General features: G+C 46.5%; 9 protein-coding genes across 9 annotated transcripts; 5 read left to right on the plus strand and 4 right to left on the minus strand.

Moving 5' to 3' along the window:
- Window positions 1-2,474: 2,474 nt before the first annotated feature.
- EDB82DRAFT_480713 (uncharacterized protein) lies at window positions 2,475-3,365 on the plus strand (the record flags this gene model as incomplete). Its single annotated transcript, XM_065608144.1, has 3 exons — window positions 2,475-2,858; window positions 2,965-3,141; window positions 3,273-3,365. 3 exons carry the CDS (start codon window positions 2,475-2,477, stop codon window positions 3,363-3,365), a joined length of 654 nt encoding a protein of 217 aa, XP_065463443.1.
- A 2,408-nt stretch (window positions 3,366-5,773) lies between these two features.
- On the plus strand, window positions 5,774-8,041 carry EDB82DRAFT_329722 (SPX domain-containing protein). The gene is made up of 3 exons (XM_065607490.1): window positions 5,774-5,900; window positions 5,981-7,929; window positions 7,983-8,041. Exons 1-2 carry the CDS (start codon window positions 5,861-5,863, stop codon window positions 7,834-7,836), a joined length of 1,896 nt encoding a protein of 631 aa, XP_065463444.1. The 5' UTR covers window positions 5,774-5,860; the 3' UTR covers window positions 7,837-7,929; window positions 7,983-8,041.
- A 145-nt stretch (window positions 8,042-8,186) lies between these two features.
- EDB82DRAFT_329773 (EXS family-domain-containing protein) lies at window positions 8,187-9,230 on the plus strand. Its single transcript, XM_065607491.1, has 2 exons — window positions 8,187-8,281; window positions 8,329-9,230. Exon 2 carries the CDS (start codon window positions 8,346-8,348, stop codon window positions 9,036-9,038), a length of 693 nt encoding a protein of 230 aa, XP_065463445.1. The 5' UTR covers window positions 8,187-8,281; window positions 8,329-8,345; the 3' UTR covers window positions 9,039-9,230.
- A 1,196-nt stretch (window positions 9,231-10,426) lies between these two features.
- Window positions 10,427-10,757, minus strand: EDB82DRAFT_562131 (uncharacterized protein; the record flags this gene model as incomplete). The annotated part of the gene is made up of 2 exons (XM_025738643.2): window positions 10,488-10,757; window positions 10,427-10,436 (listed from the first exon to the last, which is right to left on the minus strand). Exons 1-2 carry the CDS (start codon window positions 10,748-10,750, stop codon window positions 10,427-10,429), a joined length of 273 nt encoding a protein of 90 aa, XP_025593383.1. The 5' UTR covers window positions 10,751-10,757.
- A 974-nt stretch (window positions 10,758-11,731) lies between these two features.
- Window positions 11,732-17,447, minus strand: EDB82DRAFT_515743 (P-loop containing nucleoside triphosphate hydrolase protein). Its single transcript, XM_025738644.2, has 16 exons — window positions 17,024-17,447; window positions 16,837-16,967; window positions 16,257-16,785; window positions 15,976-16,205; window positions 15,644-15,926; window positions 15,364-15,597; window positions 14,382-15,311; window positions 13,989-14,333; window positions 13,819-13,939; window positions 13,699-13,770; window positions 13,595-13,645; window positions 13,480-13,544; window positions 13,283-13,424; window positions 12,755-13,231; window positions 12,233-12,706; window positions 11,732-12,176 (listed from the first exon to the last, which is right to left on the minus strand). The coding sequence occupies exons 1-16, from the start codon at window positions 17,112-17,114 to the stop codon at window positions 11,942-11,944; spliced, it is 4,410 nt and encodes a 1,469-aa protein (XP_025593384.1). The 5' UTR covers window positions 17,115-17,447; the 3' UTR covers window positions 11,732-11,941.
- Window positions 17,448-17,772: 325 nt separating this feature from the next.
- On the minus strand, window positions 17,773-19,708 carry EDB82DRAFT_579987 (major facilitator superfamily domain-containing protein; the record flags this gene model as incomplete). Its single annotated transcript, XM_065609997.1, has 4 exons — window positions 19,092-19,708; window positions 18,786-19,041; window positions 18,666-18,733; window positions 17,773-18,608 (listed from the first exon to the last, which is right to left on the minus strand). The coding sequence occupies exons 1-4, from the start codon at window positions 19,492-19,494 to the stop codon at window positions 17,773-17,775; spliced, it is 1,563 nt and encodes a 520-aa protein (XP_065463446.1). The 5' UTR covers window positions 19,495-19,708.
- A 400-nt stretch (window positions 19,709-20,108) lies between these two features.
- Window positions 20,109-21,266, plus strand: EDB82DRAFT_515749 (uncharacterized protein). The gene is made up of 2 exons (XM_025738646.2): window positions 20,109-20,499; window positions 20,553-21,266. The coding sequence occupies exons 1-2, from the start codon at window positions 20,238-20,240 to the stop codon at window positions 21,185-21,187; spliced, it is 897 nt and encodes a 298-aa protein (XP_025593386.1). The 5' UTR covers window positions 20,109-20,237; the 3' UTR covers window positions 21,188-21,266.
- A 23-nt stretch (window positions 21,267-21,289) lies between these two features.
- On the minus strand, window positions 21,290-22,759 carry EDB82DRAFT_541497 (uncharacterized protein; the record flags this gene model as incomplete). Its single annotated transcript, XM_065609338.1, has 3 exons — window positions 21,756-22,759; window positions 21,566-21,698; window positions 21,290-21,521 (listed from the first exon to the last, which is right to left on the minus strand). Exons 1-3 carry the CDS (start codon window positions 22,486-22,488, stop codon window positions 21,290-21,292), a joined length of 1,098 nt encoding a protein of 365 aa, XP_065463447.1. The 5' UTR covers window positions 22,489-22,759.
- An 857-nt stretch (window positions 22,760-23,616) lies between these two features.
- EDB82DRAFT_530098 (uncharacterized protein) lies at window positions 23,617-25,080 on the plus strand (the record flags this gene model as incomplete). The annotated part of the gene is made up of 4 exons (XM_025738648.2): window positions 23,617-23,841; window positions 23,895-24,656; window positions 24,704-24,745; window positions 24,796-25,080. The coding sequence occupies 4 exons, from the start codon at window positions 23,617-23,619 to the stop codon at window positions 25,078-25,080; spliced, it is 1,314 nt and encodes a 437-aa protein (XP_025593388.2).
- Window positions 25,081-25,532: the final 452 nt, after the last annotated feature.

Consider the following 25,532-nt stretch of genomic DNA (forward strand, 5'->3'; position numbering starts at 1 on the left):
ACAATGCGTCAAATAGCACGCCTCGTCTACCGAGAAGGGAAGAGAGAACTCTGCATCGCGCTGACAAGACCGATTGTCAGGGTGAGATGAGCAAAGCCGGGATACCTAAAGTACATGGAACATGGGAGTCCCCTACTCTGGTACTGGCTAGACTGGTACTGCTGCACTGCAACGCGAGCATGAGCCGCGCCAAGGACTGCCCTTCTTTTTCTCTACAAACGCTTTGGGGGCTTTTTGGAGTAGGTTCCTCATACTTTGCGGGCAATCCAGGACAGCAGAAACTCAGAGCCCGGGTCTAGAGCGTTCACGTCAACGATACGCCCCATGGGATGTATCCGCTGTAACCGGTTGTTGAAGCTCTTTGTTGTACGATTGGCTGCCCGGCTTGAGACGTGTGTTCAAAGGAACCAACAGCCAACCCAGCAGCGATGCTCCCTGCGCCTGTGGCCCGTACCTGTGCCCCGCGTTAATAAGGGTAGGTCAGTCAGTCAGTATCTTAGGAATTCGATAGCAACGACAATGAAGCTTGAGCATTGGTAACACAGATCACCCAGAGAATGAACTCACAAGAGTAGCACGCGGAAAGCCGACGTGACCCTTGAGAAACAAACATGGCGCCCAGTAAAAGACTAGGGATGAAAGCGGATTGGTTGATGCCGAGAAAGAGTCGGTATGGTGATTCATAGTAATTATCATCAATCAAACCCTCTAGCCGGATACACTGCATTTGCTACTCCAGATGAGGGAGGGCTAATACTACCAACATACCATTGAGAGATTAGTTTTAGTGAATCTCACTGAGACAAAATCCAGGCACCGCTTTGAGGGATTGCAGATGAAGGTGTAGAGCAATAACTGCTATTGGATGGGGCTCTGGGAGCAAAGGCATGGGTTTTTGAGTTGGATTCCCATGTGATCCAATCCAAATCAAAAGAAATGTCTTTGACAGAGTTATGCGGAAAGTTCCTAGACTCAAAAGGGTCTTCCGAAAAGGCCATATCATGTCATGCAACCTCGAGCTGTGCCATGCAAACGCAGTCGGCCGATATACGGATACCTACCTACTTGCGCACTATGTAAAGGTTCTGTTCTATGGACTTGTCCATAATTGTCTTACATAGCTATCACGATACCCTTGCAGTTGCAGAAGAATACATGATAATGCTACCCAGCACCTGAGCTACGAGCGAATGTAACTTGGCGACGAGACCTTATTCAGATCATGCGTGGAGTTCTGGTTGGGGTATTGGGAAAAACGTGCCCCCCTCTTCCTGGTTCATGTTGGATGAACTGATGTTTTATTTTTCTCGCTAATAAATTTGGAGTACAACCTCGTCCGTCTGTTCCCTGCACCTACGGACGGTACCGATGAATTGAATTCCATCTTTTAAACTCTCCTCTTTTCTCCATCACCATCTCCTCCCCCGCTTTTGTCTACTTAATTTACTCTTTACTGCTTGTCAGGCGACGACAAGCCCTATGACTGAAGCTGAGCTAGAGTTTTCCCTCCGAAACTCTCTCTCCTCTCACCGGTTTTGTGCATGCTTCCTGCAATCCCGACGGGACACGTCTTTCTCTGCACGCCTTCTTGGGTCCATTCCTCAATGAATAAAGTGCTTCGGCTTCAGCCCACTTCCTTCAGCTCCGTCCGACTCCGGGGGACTGGGGAAAAGCAGCCCGGGCGCCTTTAAGCCCAGTGTAGTGCAGTGCAGTATGCAGCATGTACCTATGGACAAGGATTGATGGCGGGGCATTTACCGGTGTGTACCCCAAGGATGTTTTGTCAATGGCTTCATATCATGGGAATATAGGGTGTCATCTTTAACATCTGATTCACCAGATCATTTTCCCATGCAGCCACCGGTCGATATATCGGGTAAAGGATCGGAAAATCATTCTCATCTTCATATTGCACTACAAAAGTCAAAAGCCCATCCTCCTTCAACTTAAATGCGCTGCTGAAAAATATAGCCATATTCAAGTATCGTCATGTAAGCGTCAGCCCCCAACTTGATATTGTTTCTGAGTAGTCTCTCACCCTTGTCCCGTCTTTCGGAAACGCCTCAACTTGTCATCGATGAGTCTCCAGTCTCAATTGATTTTCAATTGAGTTTATTCTCTCAACATCCGCCCAAACTCTCGCTTCAATTCGCTTCTAAGCGCGCAGTCTCCACGTGGAGTGCCACCATTCGGTCATGCCCGTGTGTGGTGTGTAGGTAGGCGAACAGCAAAACTCAACTTGATGATATACCTACAGTAATCAGTCTCGTTTGGGAACAGGACGACTAGACCTCAACATGTCCAACAAAACTTGACATGACACAATGAAATCTATAAACGTTCCCGTGTGTTTCCGGATCGCCAAGAAGATTCAAAGGCAAGTTCGGAACTACAGATGCGAATGCAATCTTGACTTCTTGGCATGACAAGGCTGTCACTTCCAGGCCTTGTTTTGCTTGTCATGAACCGCCACAATGCACTTACACGTAGATCCTCACGCTTCGGCTACACCCATCCAATGGTCAGTGGCGAAAGAAGAACAAGAGAAAAATTCTCTCCCTCAATTCAATCACATCCCTTGTCGTCTTTCTGGGGCGGTACAATTACTGGAGAAAGACTTATCTCGCTGCCAAAAAGTTCTGGTCTGGAGCGTTCCAGATCTAACCCATGCCACTGCAACGAACCAAACATGGAGGGGGGAAAACCTGAAAAACCTCAAGCTAACCATCACAAACAAGACACACTTTGAGCTTAAAGCCATTAGCGAGGCCGTAATGGATGGACGGCTAAAAATTATCTCATTGGTCCCGATAACCTCGAGCTCTCAATTCATCCACTTTAGCTCTCATCAAGCTTGGGTGCGTGCGTGCGTGCCTGAATATCCGCGATAGCTTCCTTGCTTTCCCAAAGGCCCACAGAGTCTTCCAGTCTTGAATTGAACTGAATTGAATGCTACTAGAATAGGTCTTGGCGCACAGGCCGGTCTCCGAAGCTTCCGCCAAGGGTCCAATTGCGCCGGATGAAACACTATTTAGCGAAAAGAGTTGGCAGGCTACGAGTGAAAAGGGAAAGGGAAAGCTCCATGGACAATGTTGCGATCTCGATCTCGATCTCAAGCGGTTGGTTTATGCTATGAAACCTGTAAGTTGCTGTAACATGCACGGGAGATTTTCTCCGCCCTTGCGAGACCTGGTCCCTGTCGCAAATCAACAAACAGTTCCTGCTCTGACTTCATACCCATTGCATTGCATTGCATTGACTGCATCGACCAGGCCGGCTGGATAGACGAAACAGTTGGCGAAATGTCAGACTTGAGGGTCTGCTACAGAAAAGCGTCATATATCCATATATCTATCGGTCAGTGACAGCCCTTTAAGGAACGTTCCGATCGGAATGGTGGGTAAGAGGACCTATATTGTCCCTTTATTGACCGGGTACATGCCAACTTTGGCGTGTATATCGCGGCTCTACTATAAGTCAGAAGGACCCTGTAGATATGTACACACGTCGGCAGGATGCGAGAATCCAAAATCCCACCTACAAACTGGCAAACAGGATTTACGGTGGTAGTTTCGAGGCGCCACTCAAGATTAAAAAAAAACAAGTTTGGGCAAGTTGAAACTCGATGCAGTGTAATCAGTGCATGATTGGGAGCTGGGAGATTGTTAATCGAGGTGAGTGAGCTTGATCGGGTAGATAAACTAGAGTCTGGATAGACATCCAGGAACAAGGAACGGGAAAGAGGCTTGCAACAAGCCACAAGGGTTCAGCTCAAACGGGCAACCAGTATCAAACAGCCGTGTGTTGTTCTCTGAGTGGTCCTTGAAAGCTCACACATTGATCAAGGCAAGGCTCTAGCCAAGGTTATTGCAAGAGTGACAAAATCCAGTCTCTTGGCTACAGTGACACACTGTCACACACCGCGGGTTCTGTTCCGTCTAGTCAATCAAAGTCTTGGTACGTGCATACATAATGATCTTCCAGGTACTTCGTTTCAATCTACATTGCATGGCATGGCATGACATGGCATGCCACTGCATTACATTCTGCCGGGAAACAATAACTTGAAGACGGCTGGGAAGCATCGACTTTGTTCAATTCGCTGGTCAACCTGGTTTATTGATGCATGCGTGGTAAATCACATCGAAATACCTGCTGGCTTGAAACGTGTGCGGGTGAACAAGTTGCGGGGAAAGGCTTCTTTTTGTTTCTCGCAACAGGCAGTCAGACTAGGTATATCTCTGCTTCTCATTCGCCGACAGTTCCGCGTTTGGGCATCTTCTGTCGACGTATCATGATACACGATAGTTTGTTTACTTTTATGCCCGATTGACTCGGGTATGTTTCCAGGTGAATCATGCAGGTGTGTAGATCACAACAATACAATGACATTCAATACTCTGAGTGCAGACTGTATCATCATGATGTACCTAGTTTCGGTTATGGTCACTAATGTCTGGGTCATGACAGTCCCAACGTTTCTTCTGTTTGTCATGACAATTCGCTAGACATATTATAGCGCCGAGCCGTTAGCTTGTGGTTCTAACCGTCTTCAGGAATTATCTAGCACAAACCAAAACACACATGGTAATCATGAAGTCATTCCGTCGCCAATTAAGGGGGTCTGGATCAGCCCATCGGCCCTGAGTTAGTGTAACTTTCTAAGCAAAAAACTAAAAGGAAGGTCCGGGAAGGCTAGAGTTCCGTCCAAACACCAAGAAAACAGCCGATGATTGGCGATAGTGTTGGTGTCGGTGTAAGTCAAAGTGGGCAAAAGATGATTAGTATTTCTATAGCATTCGATAAACCCCTCAGTTTCAAAGCCTCGACTTGATGAGGGAAATACTTTGACCATCTTGTTTTGACTTGCTTTTGGTCTACGAAGTATCATGGTAATAACTTAGACTGTGGGGTTTTTTCGGTTGAACTCTGTATCCATATTCTGACTTTGGTTGTCCTCTATGGAGAACTTACTAAAAGCTGATATTGATTGTTTTTTATCTTTACTAGAGATGCTTTGTGGTTTATTAGAGATTTGAAACCAGGGTTCCACTAGTTATTCATACCATCATGTCCTATTTTATTTTGGCCATAGGGTAAGACCGCCAGGACAGAGGTAACGGTGAGATAAGGTTTGGATACACACGTTGAATGTGGAAACAAGATATGAACGGTTTCGCCGCCTCATTTTGAAATTTTACTCTCAACATGTCTAGGATTTTGTTTTTCCCTTTCTCGTCGCCAATTTCGGGAGTGGTTATATCCAACTCCCGATTTGTGACATTGGCGGATAGAACGGTCACTTTCTCGCGGGATACTCCTTGTTGTGCTCGCCTCACGGACTCCGAGTACGACAGTAAAAAGGGGCAGATAAGTAAAGGGTTCAAAAGGGGCTTGTCATTTGATAAAGTGAACCTTGAAATGTCATCAACGGATACAATCGTATACACGAGACATTTGATATATATTGAGAAATCAGTTTCAGAGTGTAGGGTAATCAATCCGGCACATGAACCCTCCTCTACCGAGAGCTATAAACGACCCATGACAATCTTGGCTAGCGGAATCAATTTATGTGTTTCTCATCCATGTAGACTCAACTCGATTGTACCTCGTGCACTGACGTCAAAAGCAATTCACCATCCATCATACTCCTTTTTATCTTCTGACTGGTCAAAGATTTGATCATTCGCGATATTCAAGGAGGGGGCACGATCACTTGCCTTTTTTTGTCGCTTTTACAAGTACAACCCCTAATTTGAACGATCGACCATTTCCTCGCGTCGCACTCGTTTCGTTTCATTTTCCGTTTCTAAATGCTGCCCGTTATTGGTATCACTTTTGTCAAGGGGCCGCTGTCATGAAGTTCGCCAAGGAGCTCGAGAGAGAAGCTGTGCCTGGTAAGTTTTACATTAAACCTCCAACCGTTTAACTTGCAATGCATCGACCATGACCTAAAAACTAACTTTTGCACGTGCAGAATGGCGCATCAAGTATCTTAATTACAAGGCCGGAAAGAAACACATAAAAGCCGTTGGGAGAGCTCTTGCGCGCATCAACGGAACGCCCAGAGGCATCCGACCGATACGCACAAACACTTTCACATCTCCTCAGACGCCGCGACAACCCTTTACGAGAGAAAACGCTGCCCAAGGCTCAACGACCATAGCATCTCCATCAGCTGTTGCACCACCGAGATCAATTCCTACTCCCCGAACCGCAGGTCGCGAAGATGAGTCCCTCAAAGAGTCTAGCGATAACCGCCATTATGGAAGCTTCGTCGAGACACCCCCAGAGCCGTCGCCCATGGATGATCATGAGCCCAAACATCGCGATTTTCAATTACCTGCGCCCGCGTTAAAAGTCCACGACCACGACGATGTTCATGATAACGATCTCCCAGGATCTCCTGCCACGACCGGGCCCTCTGACCATATGCGACGAAGCATACGGCGAATGGATCCTCGACGAACTTCATCAGCTAGCGTTGTAGCGACAAATGTATCATCTGACGTAAACAAACCACTCCAAATCCCTGGAGAAAACGGCAAAGACTCACCCTCTCATTTGCGACGACTATTCACTCACCAATCTACAAAAAGCGACCGAAGAAACGATGCTGAGAATTTCGATCTGGTTCGAGAGAGGGAACGGGAGTTCTTTGACTTCCTTGATACCGAGTTGGAGAAAGTCGAGGCCTTCTATAAGATGAAGGAGGAACAGGCTGGCCAAAGGCTCGACATTCTGAGGATACAGCTACACGAGATGCGAAACCGACGAATCCAGGAAATGGCCGACGAGCGTGTCCACGAGGCGAATCCTCCAAAGAAAGGAGCCCACGAGAATGGCAACGGCAAGCTTAACGGACTTATGGATCCCATTAAGGCCAAGATTTTCCCCGTTGGGCCCAACTCCAAGGCGTTGCAAAAGATGAACCTCACCCCTGACGTCAACGGTGTTTTACATGCCGATGCGGAAAGAGACTACATCCGTCGTCCACATCAGCATGAAGTCCCGTATCGCACAGCAAAGCGAAAACTCAAACTCGCCCTTCAAGAGTTCTACCGTGGGCTTGAGTTGCTCAAGTCATACGCTCTACTTAACCGTACCGCCTTCCGCAAGCTTAACAAGAAATACGACAAGGCTGTCAATGCTAGACCCCCTTACCGCTATCTCAATGAGAAGGTCAACCAAGCATGGTTCGTTAACAGTGATGTCCTCGAAGGACACATTAGGACGGTGGAGGACCTCTATGCCCGTTACTTTGAGCGAGGTAATCACAAATTAGCTGCTGGTAAGCTCCGCAGTTTGAACAAGAAGCCTGAAGACCAGTCGATTGGCATGTTCCAGAATGGTCTGCTCATCGGAACTGGCGCAGTATTTGCTATCCAAGGCCTCATCTACGGAGCACAGCTTCTGTACGATGAAGACGACCAACTTCGCCTCCGGACAAGCTATCTTATGCAGATCTACGGAGGCTATTTCCTTATGCTCTATCTGTTCTCGCTCTTCTGCATCGATTGCATGCTTTGGAACCAGAACAAGGTCAACTACCCCTTTATTTTCGAGTTTGACCAACGGCATCATCTAGACTGGAGAGAGCTGGCTCAGTTCCCCAGTTTCTTCTTCCTTGTCTTGGGTCTCTTCATGTGGGTCAACTTTAGTAGATATGGTGACCCTGATATGTACATTTATTACCCAGTCATTCTCATCTTCTTCACTATTGTTATTCTATTCTTTCCGGCACCCACGATATTGCATAGAAGCCGGCGCTGGTTTGCCTATTCTCATGTGAGCTTCCATTCGATATCTCTCACAACAGCACTGACATCTTGATAGTGGCGATTGCTTTTGGCTGGGCTCTATCCCGTTGAGTTTCGTGATTTCTTTCTCGGAGATATCTACTGCTCGCTTACGTATGCTACTGCGGTAAGTTCAGGTTTATCAACGATCAGATAGAGCAAGACTAACGATGACAACAGAACATTGAACTCTTCTTCTGTTTGTATGCACACTACTGGCAGAACCCTGTTCAGTGCAACTCCAGTCACTCTCGTGCTCTTGGATTCTTGACGGCTCTTCCGCCTATTTGGCGATTCTTGCAATGTCTCCGTCGATATAAAGATACACATAATGCCTTTCCGCACTTGGTCAACGGTGGCAAGTATACAGCGACCATCATTTCTGCCGTAATGCTTTCTATGTACCGCATACACAACTCCACGACTCACCTGGCTCTGTTCATCACGTTTTCGACCATCAACAGTATTTACTGCTGTAAGTCTCTGAGCGCCCTCACTTACAAAGAAATGTGCTAACATTAACCAGCTTTCTGGGATCTGTTTATGGATTTCTCCCTTCTTCAGCCGGGATCTCGACACTGGGGTCTTCGAGATATTCTCGCTCTCAAACGTCGATGGTGGTATTATTTTATCATGGTTATTGATCCCATCCTGCGATTCGCCTGGATCTTCTATGCAATTTTCACCCACAATACCCAGCATTCTACCATCGTCTCTTTCATGGTGGCCTTTATGGAAGTCACTCGCCGTGGCATGTGGACTCTATTCCGCGTCGAGAACGAACACTGCAGTAATGTATCTCAGTACAAGGCCTCCCGTGACGTGCCTTTACCTTACAGCATCGAACCCCTCATGGCTCGTGCTAGCACCGACGGTTCCGTCACTGCTCAGGAAACCCAAGGTACTGCCGGCGTCGCCTCTTTCGAGGAACCTTCTCGTCAAGGTACTGCCGAGTCGACCGGTGTGTCTCTTGGACAAGCAGAAGAAGGCGTTTCTCGACGCAGGGCAGGAACAGGAGCACCGCCACCGCCAAAACGCACATTCTCACGTATGCTTGCTGAAGCGCATAAGCAGGACTTTGAGAAGAAGCGCCGCCCACTGGATCAGACCCAAGAAGATCCGACCGCCGAGCTGGAGCAGTCTGACGATGAAGATGAAGCCGATGAGGCTGTTAGTCTTCTAGAGATGTCCGAAGCTGAAGATCTAGCACGAGCGACTAGCTCTAGATATCGCTGAGCACTCACTCTGAAGATTATCACAAGAGGTATGATTGGCTGCGCACATGGTAAATTGTCGAGAATTGCTAGTTTCAGATACCCCATATACATATACGGCATATACTTTCATACGATACACGGTAGTGGCTTTGGGATTATAAAAGAATATTTTGTTTATTAGTAAATCTTCTCTATGACGGGGGTACGATACCCTACGAGCCCGTTTTATATTTGCCTTCACATGTTTCACAGCCTAGAAATGATTTAAGGTAGAAGCCGTGACTTTGATTGCTCAGATAGTTTCTAGTCTGGGTGAACAGAAAGTGTTAGATTGAGATTCTATCAAGCTCATCGAATGATATAATAACAAGACGAGTCGAAATCAGTTCCGTTGATGACTCGGTTATCTCATGTAACGCATGGGAGCTGTGGGCGTGGTATGAGATGGAGGATTCCTGTGAAACACTATTAGCATTCGTGCATAGGCAGTAGAAACAGTTTCTCATACTTAATGGGTGAACATGATAGAGCGACATGTTTGATGATAGTTGCAGGACAGATATTTATAGCTTTCAGATAGAAGAACCGTTGTCAGATCCTCTTGCACCGTCTCCCAAAAGCCGAGTTATCGTGACAACCACAACTTCATCATTGTCCATATTCTCCCTCCCAGCACCTATAGTGGGCGCTGGTGCAGTATACCGTCATCTATCCCAGAGCTTTAACCTTTGAAGCCATATCATGGCCTGATGACGCCTTATATAAAACTCGCACTCATCGCAAACATGCGTCCTCCTGTTATCGTCCGAGTGAGGCTCCAGGGCCAGGGTAACGCCTTCGTTGCAGGCGCCTCGGCCGTAAGTTTCGCAGCCGTCGCAGTCGGGAAGAAATCTCGCTGTTTCCTAGAGGCGGTATTTTACTTCGCAGTGCGCGCACGTTTTATAGAAAACGAGAGTTTGACACATTTTCGAGGGGGTTGAAGGGAGTAGGCAAATAGTTGGGAATCAAAGGTGTTGGTAGAGGTATTGGAGGGAGAGAAAGTTGTTCTCGTGTTTATATTTGGTATTGAAGAGCAAAGGAGAAAAGAGAACAAAGGGTGGTTGATATTTATGCTTGACAAAGAGGTGGATGAAAACAAACGAGTTATTGATTCACTGATAACAAACGCTTTGAAGAGGCAGTATATTGACTACGTTTTACGTTTTTAACCACGTTAGCTTCTGTGCTTCATTCGGAATTTAAACTTGAGTCACATTTAAACTTGTAGCAAAGGCGGAAAACACATGAAAGGCAACTTGTGATACTTTATTCTGGTGTTGTACCATGATACAACCCAACACATTCTTACACCTGATGCTTTGAAACATCTGACGCTGTCCAATGTTCCTCCTCGCTGCTACTTCTTTCTTATCTGTTACTACCCGTTAGTCTCACCCCCTAGTCCTTATGCCCATATCGAAAGACTTACTTCTGCTTACGTCCTAGAAGTTTCATAATCGTGTTTTGAAGCTTCTGACTCTCGATGGTCATTGCAGAACGACACGCTCGACATCGGTAATTTGCGATGGCATCCTTGAGGGATTCGTCCGGGCAGTCAGTGTGGACTACAGTCTTGGCTTCGTTCTTCTTGGGCTCATCGCCCTGGGTTTTGCCCATGTGGATGTACTCGACCTGCTGGACATTCTTGCAGACGACGCAGGTACGGTGCCAAATCTTCTTGACTTCAGACATTTTGACGGTACTGAATCCTTGGTTTGTTTTGTTAGAAAATAGAGTTGTTTCTGAGTTGGTGGTTTTTAGTTACTGATGTTAACTTTGATGAGTTGCAAAAAAAAAAAAAAGTAGAGATGGAAACTGGAAATATAGCAGCCCAGCAAGCCATTCTTATATCAGAGCTGATGGAAGTCACAGAGAGTTCAAATGGGAATGAGCGTCCTGAACCGTACCTGAGTTCAACAGAATGTCTACTTGCGAACGAAGGAAAGAAGCGATGTCCTTGTTCGTCAGGCTCATTGTTTTCTTTAGGTCGAGTTAACTTGTTTACTAAGTTCAACAATGCAGCAATGAAATATAGAGGACAATGAACAACTTGATGTCGGGTTTGTTCAGGTTACAAAGGGAACACTAAGTTACTTGACATCAAACATACAGCAACAAACGCATTAGATATTGGTAAACAACATTAGTTGGAGTATGGATTATCTCCACTAAATCTCTATCTATCAAGTTCATTCTTCTGAATCTGTTCTGTTCTCACCACCCTGAGTTCTCCTATTAAAAAGTGTCGGAGTAACCACCAAACGATGAGTTCTCACTGCGCGCCCCATTGCATCCTCTCTTCTGAGCAAACGTTCGCTGCGCCTCAACGCTCCACGCCCGCAATAACGTCTGCATTCTATGCAATATCGATGTAAGTACCATCCAGTGGACCTTATCTGTCAAAATAGCCATGTTATGCCCTCACTGCAAGTTCCGTATGAAGGTATCTCTGCATTCTCGGCTTCACTGCACATTGGACAGAATGCTCTTGACACCTCATGTTGAACCCAGCAGTTGGGGCAATGAGCCCAGAATATAAATCCTCGACACATCTAATATAGTCAGTTATGAGTGATAGCTTGAAACGTTAGTGGGGAGAACGCTCTCTCGGAATATCTCGTTCTACAGCCTTGACAAAAGGACACTGGGAAGATTCTCCTTATATGATTTGATAGCTGGATAGCAAAATTCTGATTGAGTGAAGTTGCTACTGTTGACGCTGTTTGTGAAAGGCTACTGAATAAATCTTGACACAATACAAAGTCCCATTCAGAGAGCATAATGTACTGATATGTGTATCACTGGCTTTATGGGTCGGTGATAAAAAGACGAAAGAGAAATGAAACTCCCATTCACAAAAATATTATACTACATCACAACAATTTAGCCCTCGGTCTTCTTCCCTTTGTTCGCACGATACAATTTCGTAAAAGCACCACCCGAATCCGCCAACAACTCCTGTGGTGCTCCAAACTCCACCAGAGAGCCCCTATCCAGAACAACAACCTTGTCAAAGTCAAGTAGCGTATCAATACGGTGGGCGATCATGATGATGGTACAATCTGAGAATTCTGTGCGAATAACTTCCTGCATCCTGGCGTCTGTCTGTGTATCGACGCTGCAAACAATGTTAGTAACATAACGAGACACGAGGGGATGATAAAAGTGAAGTACCTGCTTGTTGGCTCATCGAGGATGAGCAAGGGGCTTTTCTTGAGAAGAGCTCTTGCGAGGCAGAACAATTGTCGTTGGCCGTGAGACAAGAAGTTCTCGTCCATCTTCTCAACAAGGAAGTCTTTGTTGTTGTCAGTCTTGGCTTGGATAACGGACAAAATCCCCACACGCTCCAGTGCGTTTCTGATCTCGTCGTCTGATGATACGTTGCAAGGGTCGAGGTTGGCTCTGATGCTGTCTCCAAAGACGAAAGGATCCTGGGTCAAGCAACTCAAGCGTTGGCGAATGAGATGTCTAGGTATAACAGAGATATCCTCTCCGTCAAGAGTGATATGACCATGAACGACTTCAGCCATTCGGAGTAAGGCTTGAACGAAAGAGCTCTTTCCACTACCGCTTCGACCACATATGCCGAGTTTCTCACCAGGCTTGAGGCTGAATGAAAGACCGCGTAGCACAGGCTCAGTTGTGTGTCTATCAAGTTAGCTTTGCGAAGGTAAACCCCTGGAAGATGACCCTTACTCATATTGAACATCTACGTTCTTGACTTCCAGACTCCCTTCTCTCGGCCAAATGTCTTCTGGATCGTTGCTCTCCCCTGGTTTCTCCTCGCTGGGCGCAGAAGAGCAAAACATGCGAATACGCGCAATAGCACCTAACGAAGTCTCAAGGATTGACCAGTTTAGAACAATGCCCTTCATGTTGGTACCAAGCCTCATCATGTTGACCAGTGCAATGCCTAGAAGCGAAGGGTTAATCTTTTCGCGAAGCGTGACAGCAAATATAACAAGGATAATTGTCAAAAACGCGACAACCATATCCAGAACTAGAGTAAGCCATCGCTGAATACAGTTGAGCAAGTAAGATGGCTTCTGAGCATCGTCAATGCGAGTTAGGACCCTGTCAGTGTACGGTTGCGTCCAGCCGAAAGCACGAATAGTGGCGAGACCGTTGATGGTCTCGAGGAAATGCGAAAAAAGAGGAGCTTTGTGCTCAATCCTGAACGATATCAGTAACTACCCGAAATTTTACTTATAATGTGTTCCTTACTCTAAGAGACGAAGTTGTTTGGAAGTTCGGACATAGAAACGTTGGATGAGTACTAGAACGACCACGACAAAGGGAATCGAGATGGCAAACCAACTCACGGCTGCCATGGCCAAACCAGCAGCACCGAAGCACGCAGCGATCTCTGAGATGATGTTAGCCATACCGGAAACTTCATTTCTGGAGTGAGGAGTATGTACCAAAGAGAAAGATTGAACAAGCTATGGGGAGAATAATGTCGACATGGCGCAAATCCTGGCTGAATCTGGGAAGAGTCAGTACACAGTGATACAATTTCTGGAGAATCGGCAGTACCTGTTGATAAGAGAACCCGCCTCACTATTGTTAAGAAACGACAAAGGTGCGCTGGAATTTTCAGTAAGTTTCTATGTGTGATCAAGTGTCTGGGGACTCAATACCTCATAGCAGCCTTCAAGAGTCGTGAATGCAGCACTTTTCCACTAATAGGCGCACAAACTAGGAGGAACATTCTAATAAACCATCAGTCAAGGTCATACAATTGCATCGGCAGAACTTACGCAATAGCGGCCGTAATAAGCAATCCTTCAAAGAGAGACATGACCGCATAGATGCTGAGCCAGTATCCAACGTCTGTACTGGCACGCCCCTTTCCATCACCCCACCAAGTGACCCAAACATCTATTCAAAGTCAGCTGCAAACTTTCAACTCTATTGAGTAAACACCCACATCGGAACGCTGTCAGGACTCCTGCGCTGGCAATGACGACTGCTTGGAGGATCATGTTGTGCAATCCGTTGGAGTTGAAGTAGTACATAAAAACACTTCTGTCACTGGGGACCTCAGTAGGCTCAACGTTTACGTCCTGTGCTTGGGCCTTTGTGTCTGTTTTGTCCTTCTCGGATTGGTTCTGAGACTCGGATTGAGTCTGACCATCGTGTTCGTCGTGGTTTGAGATGTCAAGGTTATGAATGTATCCATGTCCAGATCGAAGGTCAGAATATGTACCTTGTTCTATGAGTTTTCCACCCTTGTCAAGAACAACCACAAAATCGGACTCGGGGAGTCTGTTCACTACACAATGTCAGTTGACGAGAGCGTCACTCTAATGGTAAAACTTACCGGCATGAGTAGCCAAGATAATGGTGGTCCCGTTCTTTCGAAGAAGACCATCCTTTCCAAAGACTTGAGTAAAGATGATCTGCTCGGTAACCTTGTCAAGACCACTAAAAACATCGTCAAAAATAGCAATAGGTTTCCTCGAGTACACCGCACGGGCGATGGCGATTCTCTGCTTCTGTCCTCCACTTAATTTGACACCCTGCTCGCCAACCTGAGTGAGATCCCCTTCAGGAAGTCGCCCCAGGTCGATGGTCAGATCACAAGCACTAACAACTGTGTCGAACCAGGCGCTGTCATATCCCTTGGACTCTGCGATGATGTTGGCGCGGACAGTAGCGTTCATAACCCAGGGAGTCTGATCGCAAAAGGCTACTTCTGACGCATTTAAGGATACGCTGCCATTAGAAGACGTCGTTTCGCCCAAGATGGCCTTTAGTAAACTTGATTTTCCTGAACCAACCGGTCCAACCAGCATAGTAAGAGAACCATCCTTGTGGCCCGGAAAAGAAGTATTGATATCCTGAAGAACTGCCTTTTCACCCCAGTTGAAGTTACCGTCCGCTATTAAGATTCTGCTTCCGTCAGCCCCAACCTGGATTTCTTTCATAGCTGTTGATTGGAAAGTCTCCTGCAAAGCCTGCGAGCTTTCTTGAGACGACCTCGAGGCTTCTTTATAACGACCTTGAATCTGACGACGATCAACTCTTTCTTCCAATTCGAGGAAATCCTCCATTCTTGTGAAACACCCAAAGACCGAGAATGATCCAGGGATGCTTCCAAGAAGATGTGAGAGGGGATCCATCATGACGCCGAGGATTGACAAAGCTGTAATAGCTTGTGCTGCAGAGAAGGGCTGGCCGTTTCCAAGTTTTGCTGCGATGGCATATGCTCCAAATGTGATGGCTTCGGTCATACCGATATTGCAGTTTGCTACAGGCAAATAAGTAAAGAATATCAGTTACAAGACCCGACATCCACTTACTAATCATGTTGAGGTAAACATTAATCAGACGATAGTGCTTTCCTGTACTGATTTCATCATCCCGCTTTTGAGAAATGAGACTCTGGAATCTCTCTGATAGTCCGAGCATCTTGACTGGTTTCATAGAGCTGAGGACTTCGTTGGTGAGGTTTATGCGGTCCTGGGTAGCCTTTTGATACCTGATCTGACGTGAAACCATCATCTTTCCGATTGAACCTGTGAGGAACAAACAAACTGTAAGGTTAGTATTAGTGACCAGATCAGAAACAACCAGACTCACTAATTCCTGTGACGATGGGAGCAACGCAAACAGCGCCGAGTTGGGCTGCCAACATGTACATGGCAATGGCCACAGTGAGAGTATTTGCCCAAGACTCTACCAGGAGGAAGTGAAGCTTCTCAATGAGTGTCTCGACATCATTACCCATAAGTGTCACAGCTGAAGACTCGGCAAGGTCGTCTATGGGAAGCTTCATCATCTTGCTGTAAATCATGGTGATGAGACCACCACGGACCATGGCACCAGCCCTGAAGGTCAAATGCTCATACCACGCTGTGAGTATCTACATAAAATGGTTAGCTCATATTAATTGCAAATGTAAATAGTCATACCGCAGAACCGATAAAGACAAAAGCAAATGCGCCGATCAAGCCGTAGCCCAAGTTGGTGGTAGACTCCGATGCAGGCATAGTCAGGAACCGAAGTGCATTGCTGACGAGAAACGGTTGAGAGATGTTAAGAGCAATCATTCCGATCCGAGGTGGTATAATACCCAAAAGTTCCCATCTCAAAACACTGACAGTCGTCTTGAAAAGAGACGGCTTCTTACTTGATGAAGATGCTATAGCCTTGTGTTAGTGTATGGTGGTTTAAGTCATGGATGTTGACACACTTCTCTTCCAAGCTTTTCCGAACCTGACTGCAAGTTTCTCCGATGATAGCTTTTCATAGATTGTAGGCAAATCATTGTTGGTCAAAACTGTAGCCCAACCGGAAATGAGCAACGAATTCAACCAGACAAAGAAACCACGACTAAAAGGTCCACTTGTACTCTCCTTGGAGATGAGTTTGTCGCTGGAAATCAAGATCTTTCGCTTTTCAACCGTCTCCAAGACTAACAATGCTAGCTTGAAAACGGCTGAAGCAGATAAAGTCGCGGCATAGGCGATATTGAGTGACACGAGCCATTCTGTGCGTAGTCGTGCGGCGTCAAACAGCAGCGTAACAAAAAGATATGCTGTTAGCACGAATGATGGTCGGAAAGACTTGACATGCTCCACATGGGTTAACAGAACAATCGAAAAGGAAGCTAGAAGGTTTAGTATGGCCGCAGCGAGAGAGAAGCGTGTGTTGAGCTTCTTTGCGGAGGGTACCAAGGCCAATAGGGCGACCTGTAAAACTGCATATGTAGCCGATGTAATCTGTTGGATTGGTATAAGTCAAAGCAAACTGATCTTCAGGATAAGTCTTACAAGTTTGGGCGTATAAGTCGCGTGACGCTTTGCCTTGTCTGGAGTCTTGAAAAGATAGTATGCTCGGGGGCCAGCGATTGCGAGAAACACGGCAGATGGAGCTATACTCAGGATACTTTCTTGGAAGGACACTGGTAATAGTCAGCCAAATAGTCCAATTTGATCAGCAGTGATATTCTGTCCTCACAAGTAAAGTCAAATCCACCACGACATCCCTCAGTCCAAACGCTGGGTCCAAAGAGACCATCGCCACAAGCAGTTGAATTGTAATCACCCATGATAGATGAAGATCAAATGTTCCTCACAGACAGAGAGAAGCCAAGGCTTGGAATAAGTACTCCAGTCTTGGCCGTTCTGCAGCACCTCAAAGAGGAAATATTGATGCCAGGCTGCGGCGTTGCTTTTCTGTGATCCGACCGTGTGGTACACCCTGCTTGTGCATCAATTGACATGCCTTTTAAACATGCAGGTAAACAGTCTCGAACATCGAATATCGATTTTCTCTCTTGGTAAAGAAAGGGTGCGTAGGACTTAAAAGGTCAGGCTATGTCGTCCTTTGAGGAAGCTGTCAGCATTCAATCAATTCGGATGAATAAAGTCCGAAAATAAAGATCAGATCCATAAGGAGAACTGTCTGCGATTTCGGCTTTAATTTGTGACTTGTAGTAGGAATTGCGACGCATTGCAAAAGTACCCTCTTGACATGTCCCTATTCGGAAGGTGAACAAGGTTGAATGATAAGCTTAGAGCCTAGCTCTAGGGAGTCTAGACTATCTGGGGGAGTATTAGCCAATATCAGATCCCTACAATCGTGAGAATGCGCTTAGATAAAGGCTAATAACGACAGTTGTAAATTGACAATGTATAAGTTATCTATTTGGGTATTTTAAAATGTAAATGGCAAAGACATGTTCTCAAGACCCAACACCAAGTCAATCATCGAAGCCTCAGGGGATCATCAGGCATATAATCATCCGTCTCGTATCCCTCATTATCGACCACTTCTTCTTCCCTTGGACGCTTCTTGGGCGGTTCAACAAAGTACAGAGCTACCAATGCGATAGAGCATAGGAATGATATGTAAAACCATGGCAGTCCGATCCAGATTCCCTTTAGCTTCAGCCCTTGATCAAAACACCAAGCCAACACTGGTCCGGCGATAAACGAGCCCACTACTTCAATCATGCCTATCAAAGCGTACAATCGAGCCGTGTACTCAGGCTGCACGTAGTGTGTAACTGTTGCGCGGGCAAGCGGACCCGTGGCAGCGCCAAAGGTCTCGATAAAGAGACCAAAGAAGAACATGACTACGCTGTGGCTCAATCCTTGCCAGAATGCTCCGAGGACAAGCATCACAGTTGAGATGCGCGTTAAGAACAAGTCTTTGCCGAATGCTGTCATGCGAAATCGAGGCGACATGAGCCTATCTCCAACTTTTGGCAGACCAGCTAGAATGACCAGATCGAGGATACCTAAAGGAGAGAGGATCAGGCTTACATCGGCCATTTTCCATTTAAAGTGTTTGCTGATGTACTGACTCATGGTCGTCGTGTAAGCCGTGTAGCGCGCATTTTGTATAAAGAATGTGATAAGAATCATAGCGACGCTCACGTTCTTGAGCATGTTGAGCGAGTGCTTGAGATCTTTGGCGCCATTTGATAAATGCTCCTTTAGAGTATTAGGTGCCCTTTTGCCATTTTGGGCTTGCTGTTTCTTGACATTAACAGTCAAGGTTTCGGGAAGGAGAACAAGGATGCCCATGATAATGGGAACTGTGAACAAGACGAGATATATGGGAAGCTAAGGGCCGTACTTGTTCATCAGAATACCAGCAATGGCAGGACCACTGATACCTCCCGCCGTGGCACCAAAAGCAGACCACAAAAAGTGCTTCGCTCTGTATGTTGTGTCAGTGAAAGATTACTCGGAAAGCATCGGCATTTACCTACTTGTTTTCTTCGGTGCTGACATCAGCGGCAATCGAGTAGAGTGTAGACATCAACACTGGGACACCACCGCCAAAGACTTGAAAAAAGCCTCCCAGTACTAAAATGTAGGGCCTGTCCCGGAGAGAGCCCTGGAAGGCCTTGATGCTGAAAGGAGCAAAGAGGAAGCAAACAGCGATACCGACCCAAGCAAACATGATTGTTGGTTTGCGACCAATTTTATCAGACATAGTCCCATAAGGAAAAGCTACAATAAGACCTGGATGGATTGTTAGTAAAATAAGACGAATTGGTTCAGGTAATACTCACCAATGAGCGAAGTAACGAGTCCGTTCCAGCCATACAAATACCCCAATTGAGACTGCACCTCATCAACCTTGCATTTCATCTCATCGATGATATCCGTCGATGTATCATTGTAATGTATATGGCAAAACATGTCTTCAATCAGACGTGCCGTGGGCAACATTAGCAACATGCCGCTCAAAACGACCGCAAACTTGATAAAGGAAACCAAAATAACAATCTGCTTGGGCGATCGAACAACCCATCGCGAGGACTGATAACTGGGGACTGGCTCAGAGCGAGGGTGAAAGGTATTATTGCCATTGTCTACGTCATCTTCAAGGGGATCCAGATCAAGCAAAGGTGCATCCAAATGCGACTCTAACTCGACATCCTCATTGGAGACGGGCTGATACTTGGAAGGCATCTTGGCGACACAAGAAGTAAAGAAGGACTCAAACGGGGGACATTGTGGTTATATATTCATAAATGGTACAAGAGAGGACAGAAAGACGACCAAGAGTAAGATGAACAAGTCGAGATAATCAAGGGAGGGAAAGAGACTAGCTGAGGCGCGAAAATGCTCAACAAAGTGACTAAGCTACTTAGACAAACGCCAAAAATAAAAGGCGCTATTCTGGTCGATCCAGGGGTTAAAAGACCCCTGTAATTTGATTGAGCCTCTCTGTAGGGCTGTGCAAGTACAGAAACACTTGCGTGGCCTGCGACCGTGCAATGGTTATACGCGTATTAATATCGGGTTCACTGTATTGTACTCGGTTTGCTATTGTGCGTTCGCATTCATCAAAAGTTCTTTGTTATACCTTTAGCCAAACATTAAACTAGCAAACACTGCTAAATAAATTCGAGATGAGACTCGTATACACCCAAGTTTACAAGTTTACGTTGAAAAACTAAAGAACTAAAGTGTACTTTAGACACTCAGTCATCGAACAGTATCAATGCTTCCAAATCGGTGTATGAATAATACTAAGGCCATGAAAGTCAAAAACCTCCGTCACAAGCGTCGGGCGGGGCCGTAAACCCCGCAGCCGGTCCGCCCCCGCTCCGGTAGTTGACCTTGGCTATCAAGTCTTGACCTTTGTAAACAACCAATACATCTTGGCCCATTCTACCATACATCCATTGATCAGTTAGTATTTCGTCAATATGTCCTCCTCTCCTCTCCGTATAGGCTTCGTGCCAGAGCATTTCTCAACTCCCCTCTTCTTCGCCCAGAAGCACTTTGGTCTCGATGCAACTCTCATTCCCTTTCCTTCCGGCACAGGCCACATGGTCACCGCCATTCGATCTGGAGAGATTGATGTAGCTGTTGGACTGACTGAAGGTTGGATTGCGGGTCTGGGAAAGGAGGGCGTGGAAGGAGATGGTGGATATCGTCTTGTGGGAACTTATGTCGAGACTCCCCTATGTACGCTTTCGCCATCCTATAACAGTAACCTCACTACTGACTGAGAACCTTAGGCTGGGCTATCTCCACAGGCGCAAAGCGTCCTGAAATCACATCTGTCGACTCTCTCAAGGGTGGCAAGATTGGCGTTTCACGAATTGGCTCAGGCAGCTACGTGATGGGCTTCGTCCTGGCCGACCAGCAAGGCTGGCTGACTCCTGGTGCCGCAGAAAAGCCCTTCAGCGATACTGTAGTCCTCAACACCTTTGAGAACCTGCGTAACGCCGTCAACAGCGGTGAGGCCGACTTCTTCATGTGGGAGCATTTCACGTCCAAGAAGTTCTACGACTCTGGTGAGATCCGTCGTGTCGGTGAGATCTACACGCCCTGGAGCAGCTGGAAGATTGTTGCTTCGACAAAGTTGACGCAGAATGGCTTGGATGCTCGCGTGATGGATCTGTTTGGCAAGTTGGACCAGGGCATCAAACACTTTAACGAGAACCAGGAGGAGTCTGTGGCATACATCTCGAGCAACCTTGGCTACACGGAGCCTGATGCGCGGGAGTGGCTCAAGACGGTCAGGTTCCCAACAAAGACGGAGGGAGTTCGCTCCGAGGTGGTGCAGAATACAGTCAACATCTTACGAAAGGCGGGAGTTCTGGCCGAGGGCAAAGGAATGGAGCCTCAAGCCATGGTCTTTTCTTCCTAAGCTAATCTCAATCAATGGTCTTGATTTGAATACAAGTTAGCAACTAACAAATTAACCGCTGCCCAATAACGTTTTCCCTTGTTACTTTTCACTCAACCGCACCTAGAGGAAGAGCTCCTTTCTAAGGTTTCTAAGATGATCGTAAAGATGTGTGAGCTGATTGCAATCCCTCTCAAGTTCGCCCGGCGACATATCAGGTTTTGCTTTCTCGACCAAATGCTCTTCTATACTTCGAATCTTACGAATCAGATCGACGACCGAGCCCTGATATGTGGTATGCGAGCTGGCAAACAGAGGCCAAGGTTTGCCTTTGAGAATTTTCTGTGAAAGTCCTCTGAGGAGACTGAGTAACACTCTGGACATACCACCACCCTGTACTCTTGGTAAACATCAAACTCCTCTCGGGTAGGTAATATGCTGTTGTCCATGTAGTCGACTTGATGCGAGAGAAGGCGTAATGCGTGGAAGGTTCTTTCGACGCACACCAGTCGCTGGTCAAGCATTTCATCGTCTACCGAGATATGTGTCAGTTTCAAGTCCAAATTTCTCCCGTCGTTTATTGCCTTACTGATCAGTCGCAGCTCTTGTATCAACGTCCATTCGTAGTCCTTGATGGAGTCGTGCCTCAGCTCATTAGGCATATCTTTCTGACCCGCTTCCAAGAATAGGGCCAGATTATCACGGATGAGACCCAGGACCGGCTCGAGTTTGAGTTTGTAAGCAACTGCAGCCAGCAATAACCATTCTTGTACTCGATACAAGTACTTGGCCTGTTCTGTCAGATCGACAACGACCCGTTTGATTCTATTAGCCGAAAAGAACGGGAAGTATCGGGGGAAAATCAGGTCACGCTCCCCGTCCTCGGGATAGTGGATAGATTGAGGTGTTCCAAGGGATTCGTGGATGAGTATCGAGTAGAACAGTAGGCGCGGATCAGCGTCTGTATAGTGACGGCCGTCGTTCTTTCTGTGAATGATGTCGATGACGGCTCTGAGGGCGTCCTTGGCCTTTTCCTCTCCAAAGTCAATATCTTCGACTTGAAATCTCTTGTGCCCAATTCCTAATTCTGTTAGGTCTGTCCATTTTGAACATGTTGATCGCATGCGTGTCTCGTCGACCGCGAGGCTAACCAAAACACTGCCGTCGTCGTGTAAATCGGAGAGCGTGTTCTCTCGCTGATTTCCTGTGGATCTGTTCGCCTGGTTTTCAGGGAATCCCTCAGAGCCCTCAGACTTCTTGATTCGTTCTATGATCTGCTGCCTAGGGGATACTGCACGTTTGTTCTTAGATTTCCGTGCCATTTTGCTGATGATAGTTGGGATGCGATGTGTGGAGGAGGGAGATAAAAAACTGGTCGAAGTGAACCACTGAAGTTTCCCTTTGAAATTGTATCTATCCTAAAAGCCTAAGGCAGGTGAAGTTTGGGTATTTCCATATGAACAGGTTTAGGTTCGACGTTCATTCTACTTACTTCTACGCCTTCCATGAAAGTTATTCTTTCTTCAGCACTCCCTTGTCAAGACTTCTGCCAGGTGCTCTCCTTCTTACCTGTATAGGCACTTAGGTTATCGGGAAGATACTTAGTTCTATAGACCTCCGCTCTTGACTTGTCCTGTATGCGATAAGTTGCATCAAGTTTGACAATCACGGGTTCTTGCCTTGTTTGCCAGGACAGAATTTATTCAATTGTTTATCTATTTAATTAAGTTTCTGTGTAACAATATACCTTGCTCTTGATAAGTTGAACTCCGGAATATCCAGACAACCGTTATTTAAAGTGAAAACATAAGACTCCCGATACATGCCTATTTGCAGCACGCGATGTTGGTTTCAGGCTGCGTTACCTAAACAATAAAACCTTGATAACCATTACTAACAAAGCGGTCAGCAGGAGCATTCCAGATTGTTATACAAGAATAATCATGGGAATAATTCGTTGTCAATGTGATATTTATATGGTTACACGCTGCGTTGCACGACTTACACGACCTGACCATATCACGAGGTGATGTCATGTCACTGGGGTCGGGAATAAACCACAGTTTACCCCCGATACCGGCTTAAAAAAAAATGAACCCTTATCTTTAGGTACCTTAATTAATTGCAAAAGATTACCCAAAAAGAGTCACTTAAATATCCCCGCTTCAATTAATTGCGTGCTCAACACCAAGAGCAGTGATAGTCGATATCCGTCCGACATCCGCTACATAAACAATATTATTCCCCTTTGTCTATCCCCCATTTTCATGCCAATACCCGAACCTTTCTCTTGTTCGCCAAGATCTTGTGGCGTCGATATTACATACATCGCTTATCACGACTCGACTCGGGCCGAAACGCGCAAAGTCAAGTTGCGTTGCGCGCATCCTTATCTGGGGTAACTCTATTGAGGCGCCGGTCGCATTCAAACTCTGTACATGGCAGCAGCCATGTCGGCCCTTTCAGATGAAGCATCGCATACACGCGAACGTCAACATGGACATGACACCGACGATGTGGCTGTGCCCTCAAGTCCACTCTTGGAATCAAGATCAAGATCGCCAGTTGGATTGAGGGCCAAGTTGGGCTTGAGTGGCGTCGCTCGAAGGACTGTGGGCTTCGCGCTGCTTCTGTTAACGGTTTTTCTATGGACAATGTACAACTTCATTGCCAGTGTAAGAGTCCCGACACACTTGACTTTGATGCCGGCGCTGATGTGTGTCTTTAGTACATATTCTCCGACGAGACGTATAACAAACCCTTCTTCGTTGTCTATCTCAACACCTCGATATTCGCAATCTCTTTGATACCAAAGTTCTTTAACTACCTACGAAAGCACGGATTCCGTGGACTGCGACACGACGCGAACCAAGTCTGGATAGACTACAAGCATGGCACAAACTATACAACATCCCTGCATCGAAGCGAAGATGAGCAGGCCACCGAGCGCTTGATAGCGCAAGGCTATGGAAGCACCGAGACCACCCCGTCTGACGAGAGGCTGAGCTTCAAGGATACTGCTGTCTTGAGCTTCGAGTTCTGCATGCTTTGGTTCCTGGCCAACTACTTCTCATCCGCCTGTCTCGAGCATACCAGCGTCGCGAGTGTAACAATCCTGACATCGACGAGTAGTGTTTGGACGCTCATTTTTTGCTCGCTATTTGGCATTGAGCGCTTCTCTACAGCCAAGATCATGGGTGTAGCAGCTTCGCTCGCGGGTGTCATTCTCATCTCGACGGTGGATTTGGCTGGGGAGGCTGATGAAAACAGGGGATCATTTCCACACAAATCGTCTACGCAGATTGCCATAGGAGATGCAATGGCGCTTCTGAGTGCTGTCATCTATGGTCTCTATGTGACAGTGATGAAGCGCAAGGTTCCCAATGAGGATAAAGTCGATATGCAGATGTTCTTTGGGCTCGTCGGCGTTTTCAACGTCGTTCTCCTTTGGCCGCTTTTCTTCATCTTGCATTGGACAGGCATTGAGCCAGTAAGTCGACATGTGCCTCTCAACGATATTTAGACTAACCGTATCAGTTTGAACTTCCACCGAACAGCACAATCTGGGGCATCATTATTGTAAGTCATTTGGCCAGCTGGAAACGAGACAGGTGCTGACAAGAAACTAGTTCAACGCGGTATCATCCTTCATCAGCGATATCTCATGGGCTCTCGCCCTACTCATGACAACGCCTTTGGTGGTGACAGTTGGTCTTTCTCTCACTATCCCATTGTCTCTGATTGGCGAGATTCTACAATACCAACAATATTCAAGCTTCACCTACTGGGTCGGTGCTGCAGTGGTTTTTGTTTCATTCATTGTGGTTAGTAGAGAAAGTCATGATGAAGAGGATTTGAGAAAGGACAATGATCTTGAGAGATCTGTTGGGGTTGAACAAGTGTATGAATCATGATAGTAACGACATGCGCGTGATTTTATGGTCATTAGGGGCGTTTTGATTACTTTCAACAGCAAGTTGGTACAGGCAGGCATGAGATGGGATACAACCGGCGTTTCAACCGCACAAGATTTATTGATTAGTCGAGCATTTACAAGGACAAACACAAACATCCATTTAAATGGATACAACGACTCAAAAGCTTAAATCATCTCGACTTCCCGATTCAGACAGGTCTTAAACAAATCATGATCGGGATAAGGCCCTGACTCCGGACCCGTGGATTCTGGACCCTGAAGTCCGTCCATATTTTACATCTCGATCTTGGGTCATAGTCGACGATCTGCCAAGATCGAACGTACATACAGCCAGCACAGACGGTCTGCTTATGCAGCGGGGTTGACGTTCTCACGAAGCCAGGGTAGCGTCGGGGAAGATCAAGAAGAGCAGGGGTCAGTTGGAAACAC

Source organism: Fusarium venenatum (assembly GCF_020744135.1).
Source record: "Fusarium venenatum strain MPI-CAGE-CH-0201 chromosome Unknown EDB82scaffold_4, whole genome shotgun sequence".
In the NCBI taxonomy this organism is placed as follows: Eukaryota; Fungi; Ascomycota; class Sordariomycetes; order Hypocreales; family Nectriaceae; genus Fusarium; species Fusarium venenatum.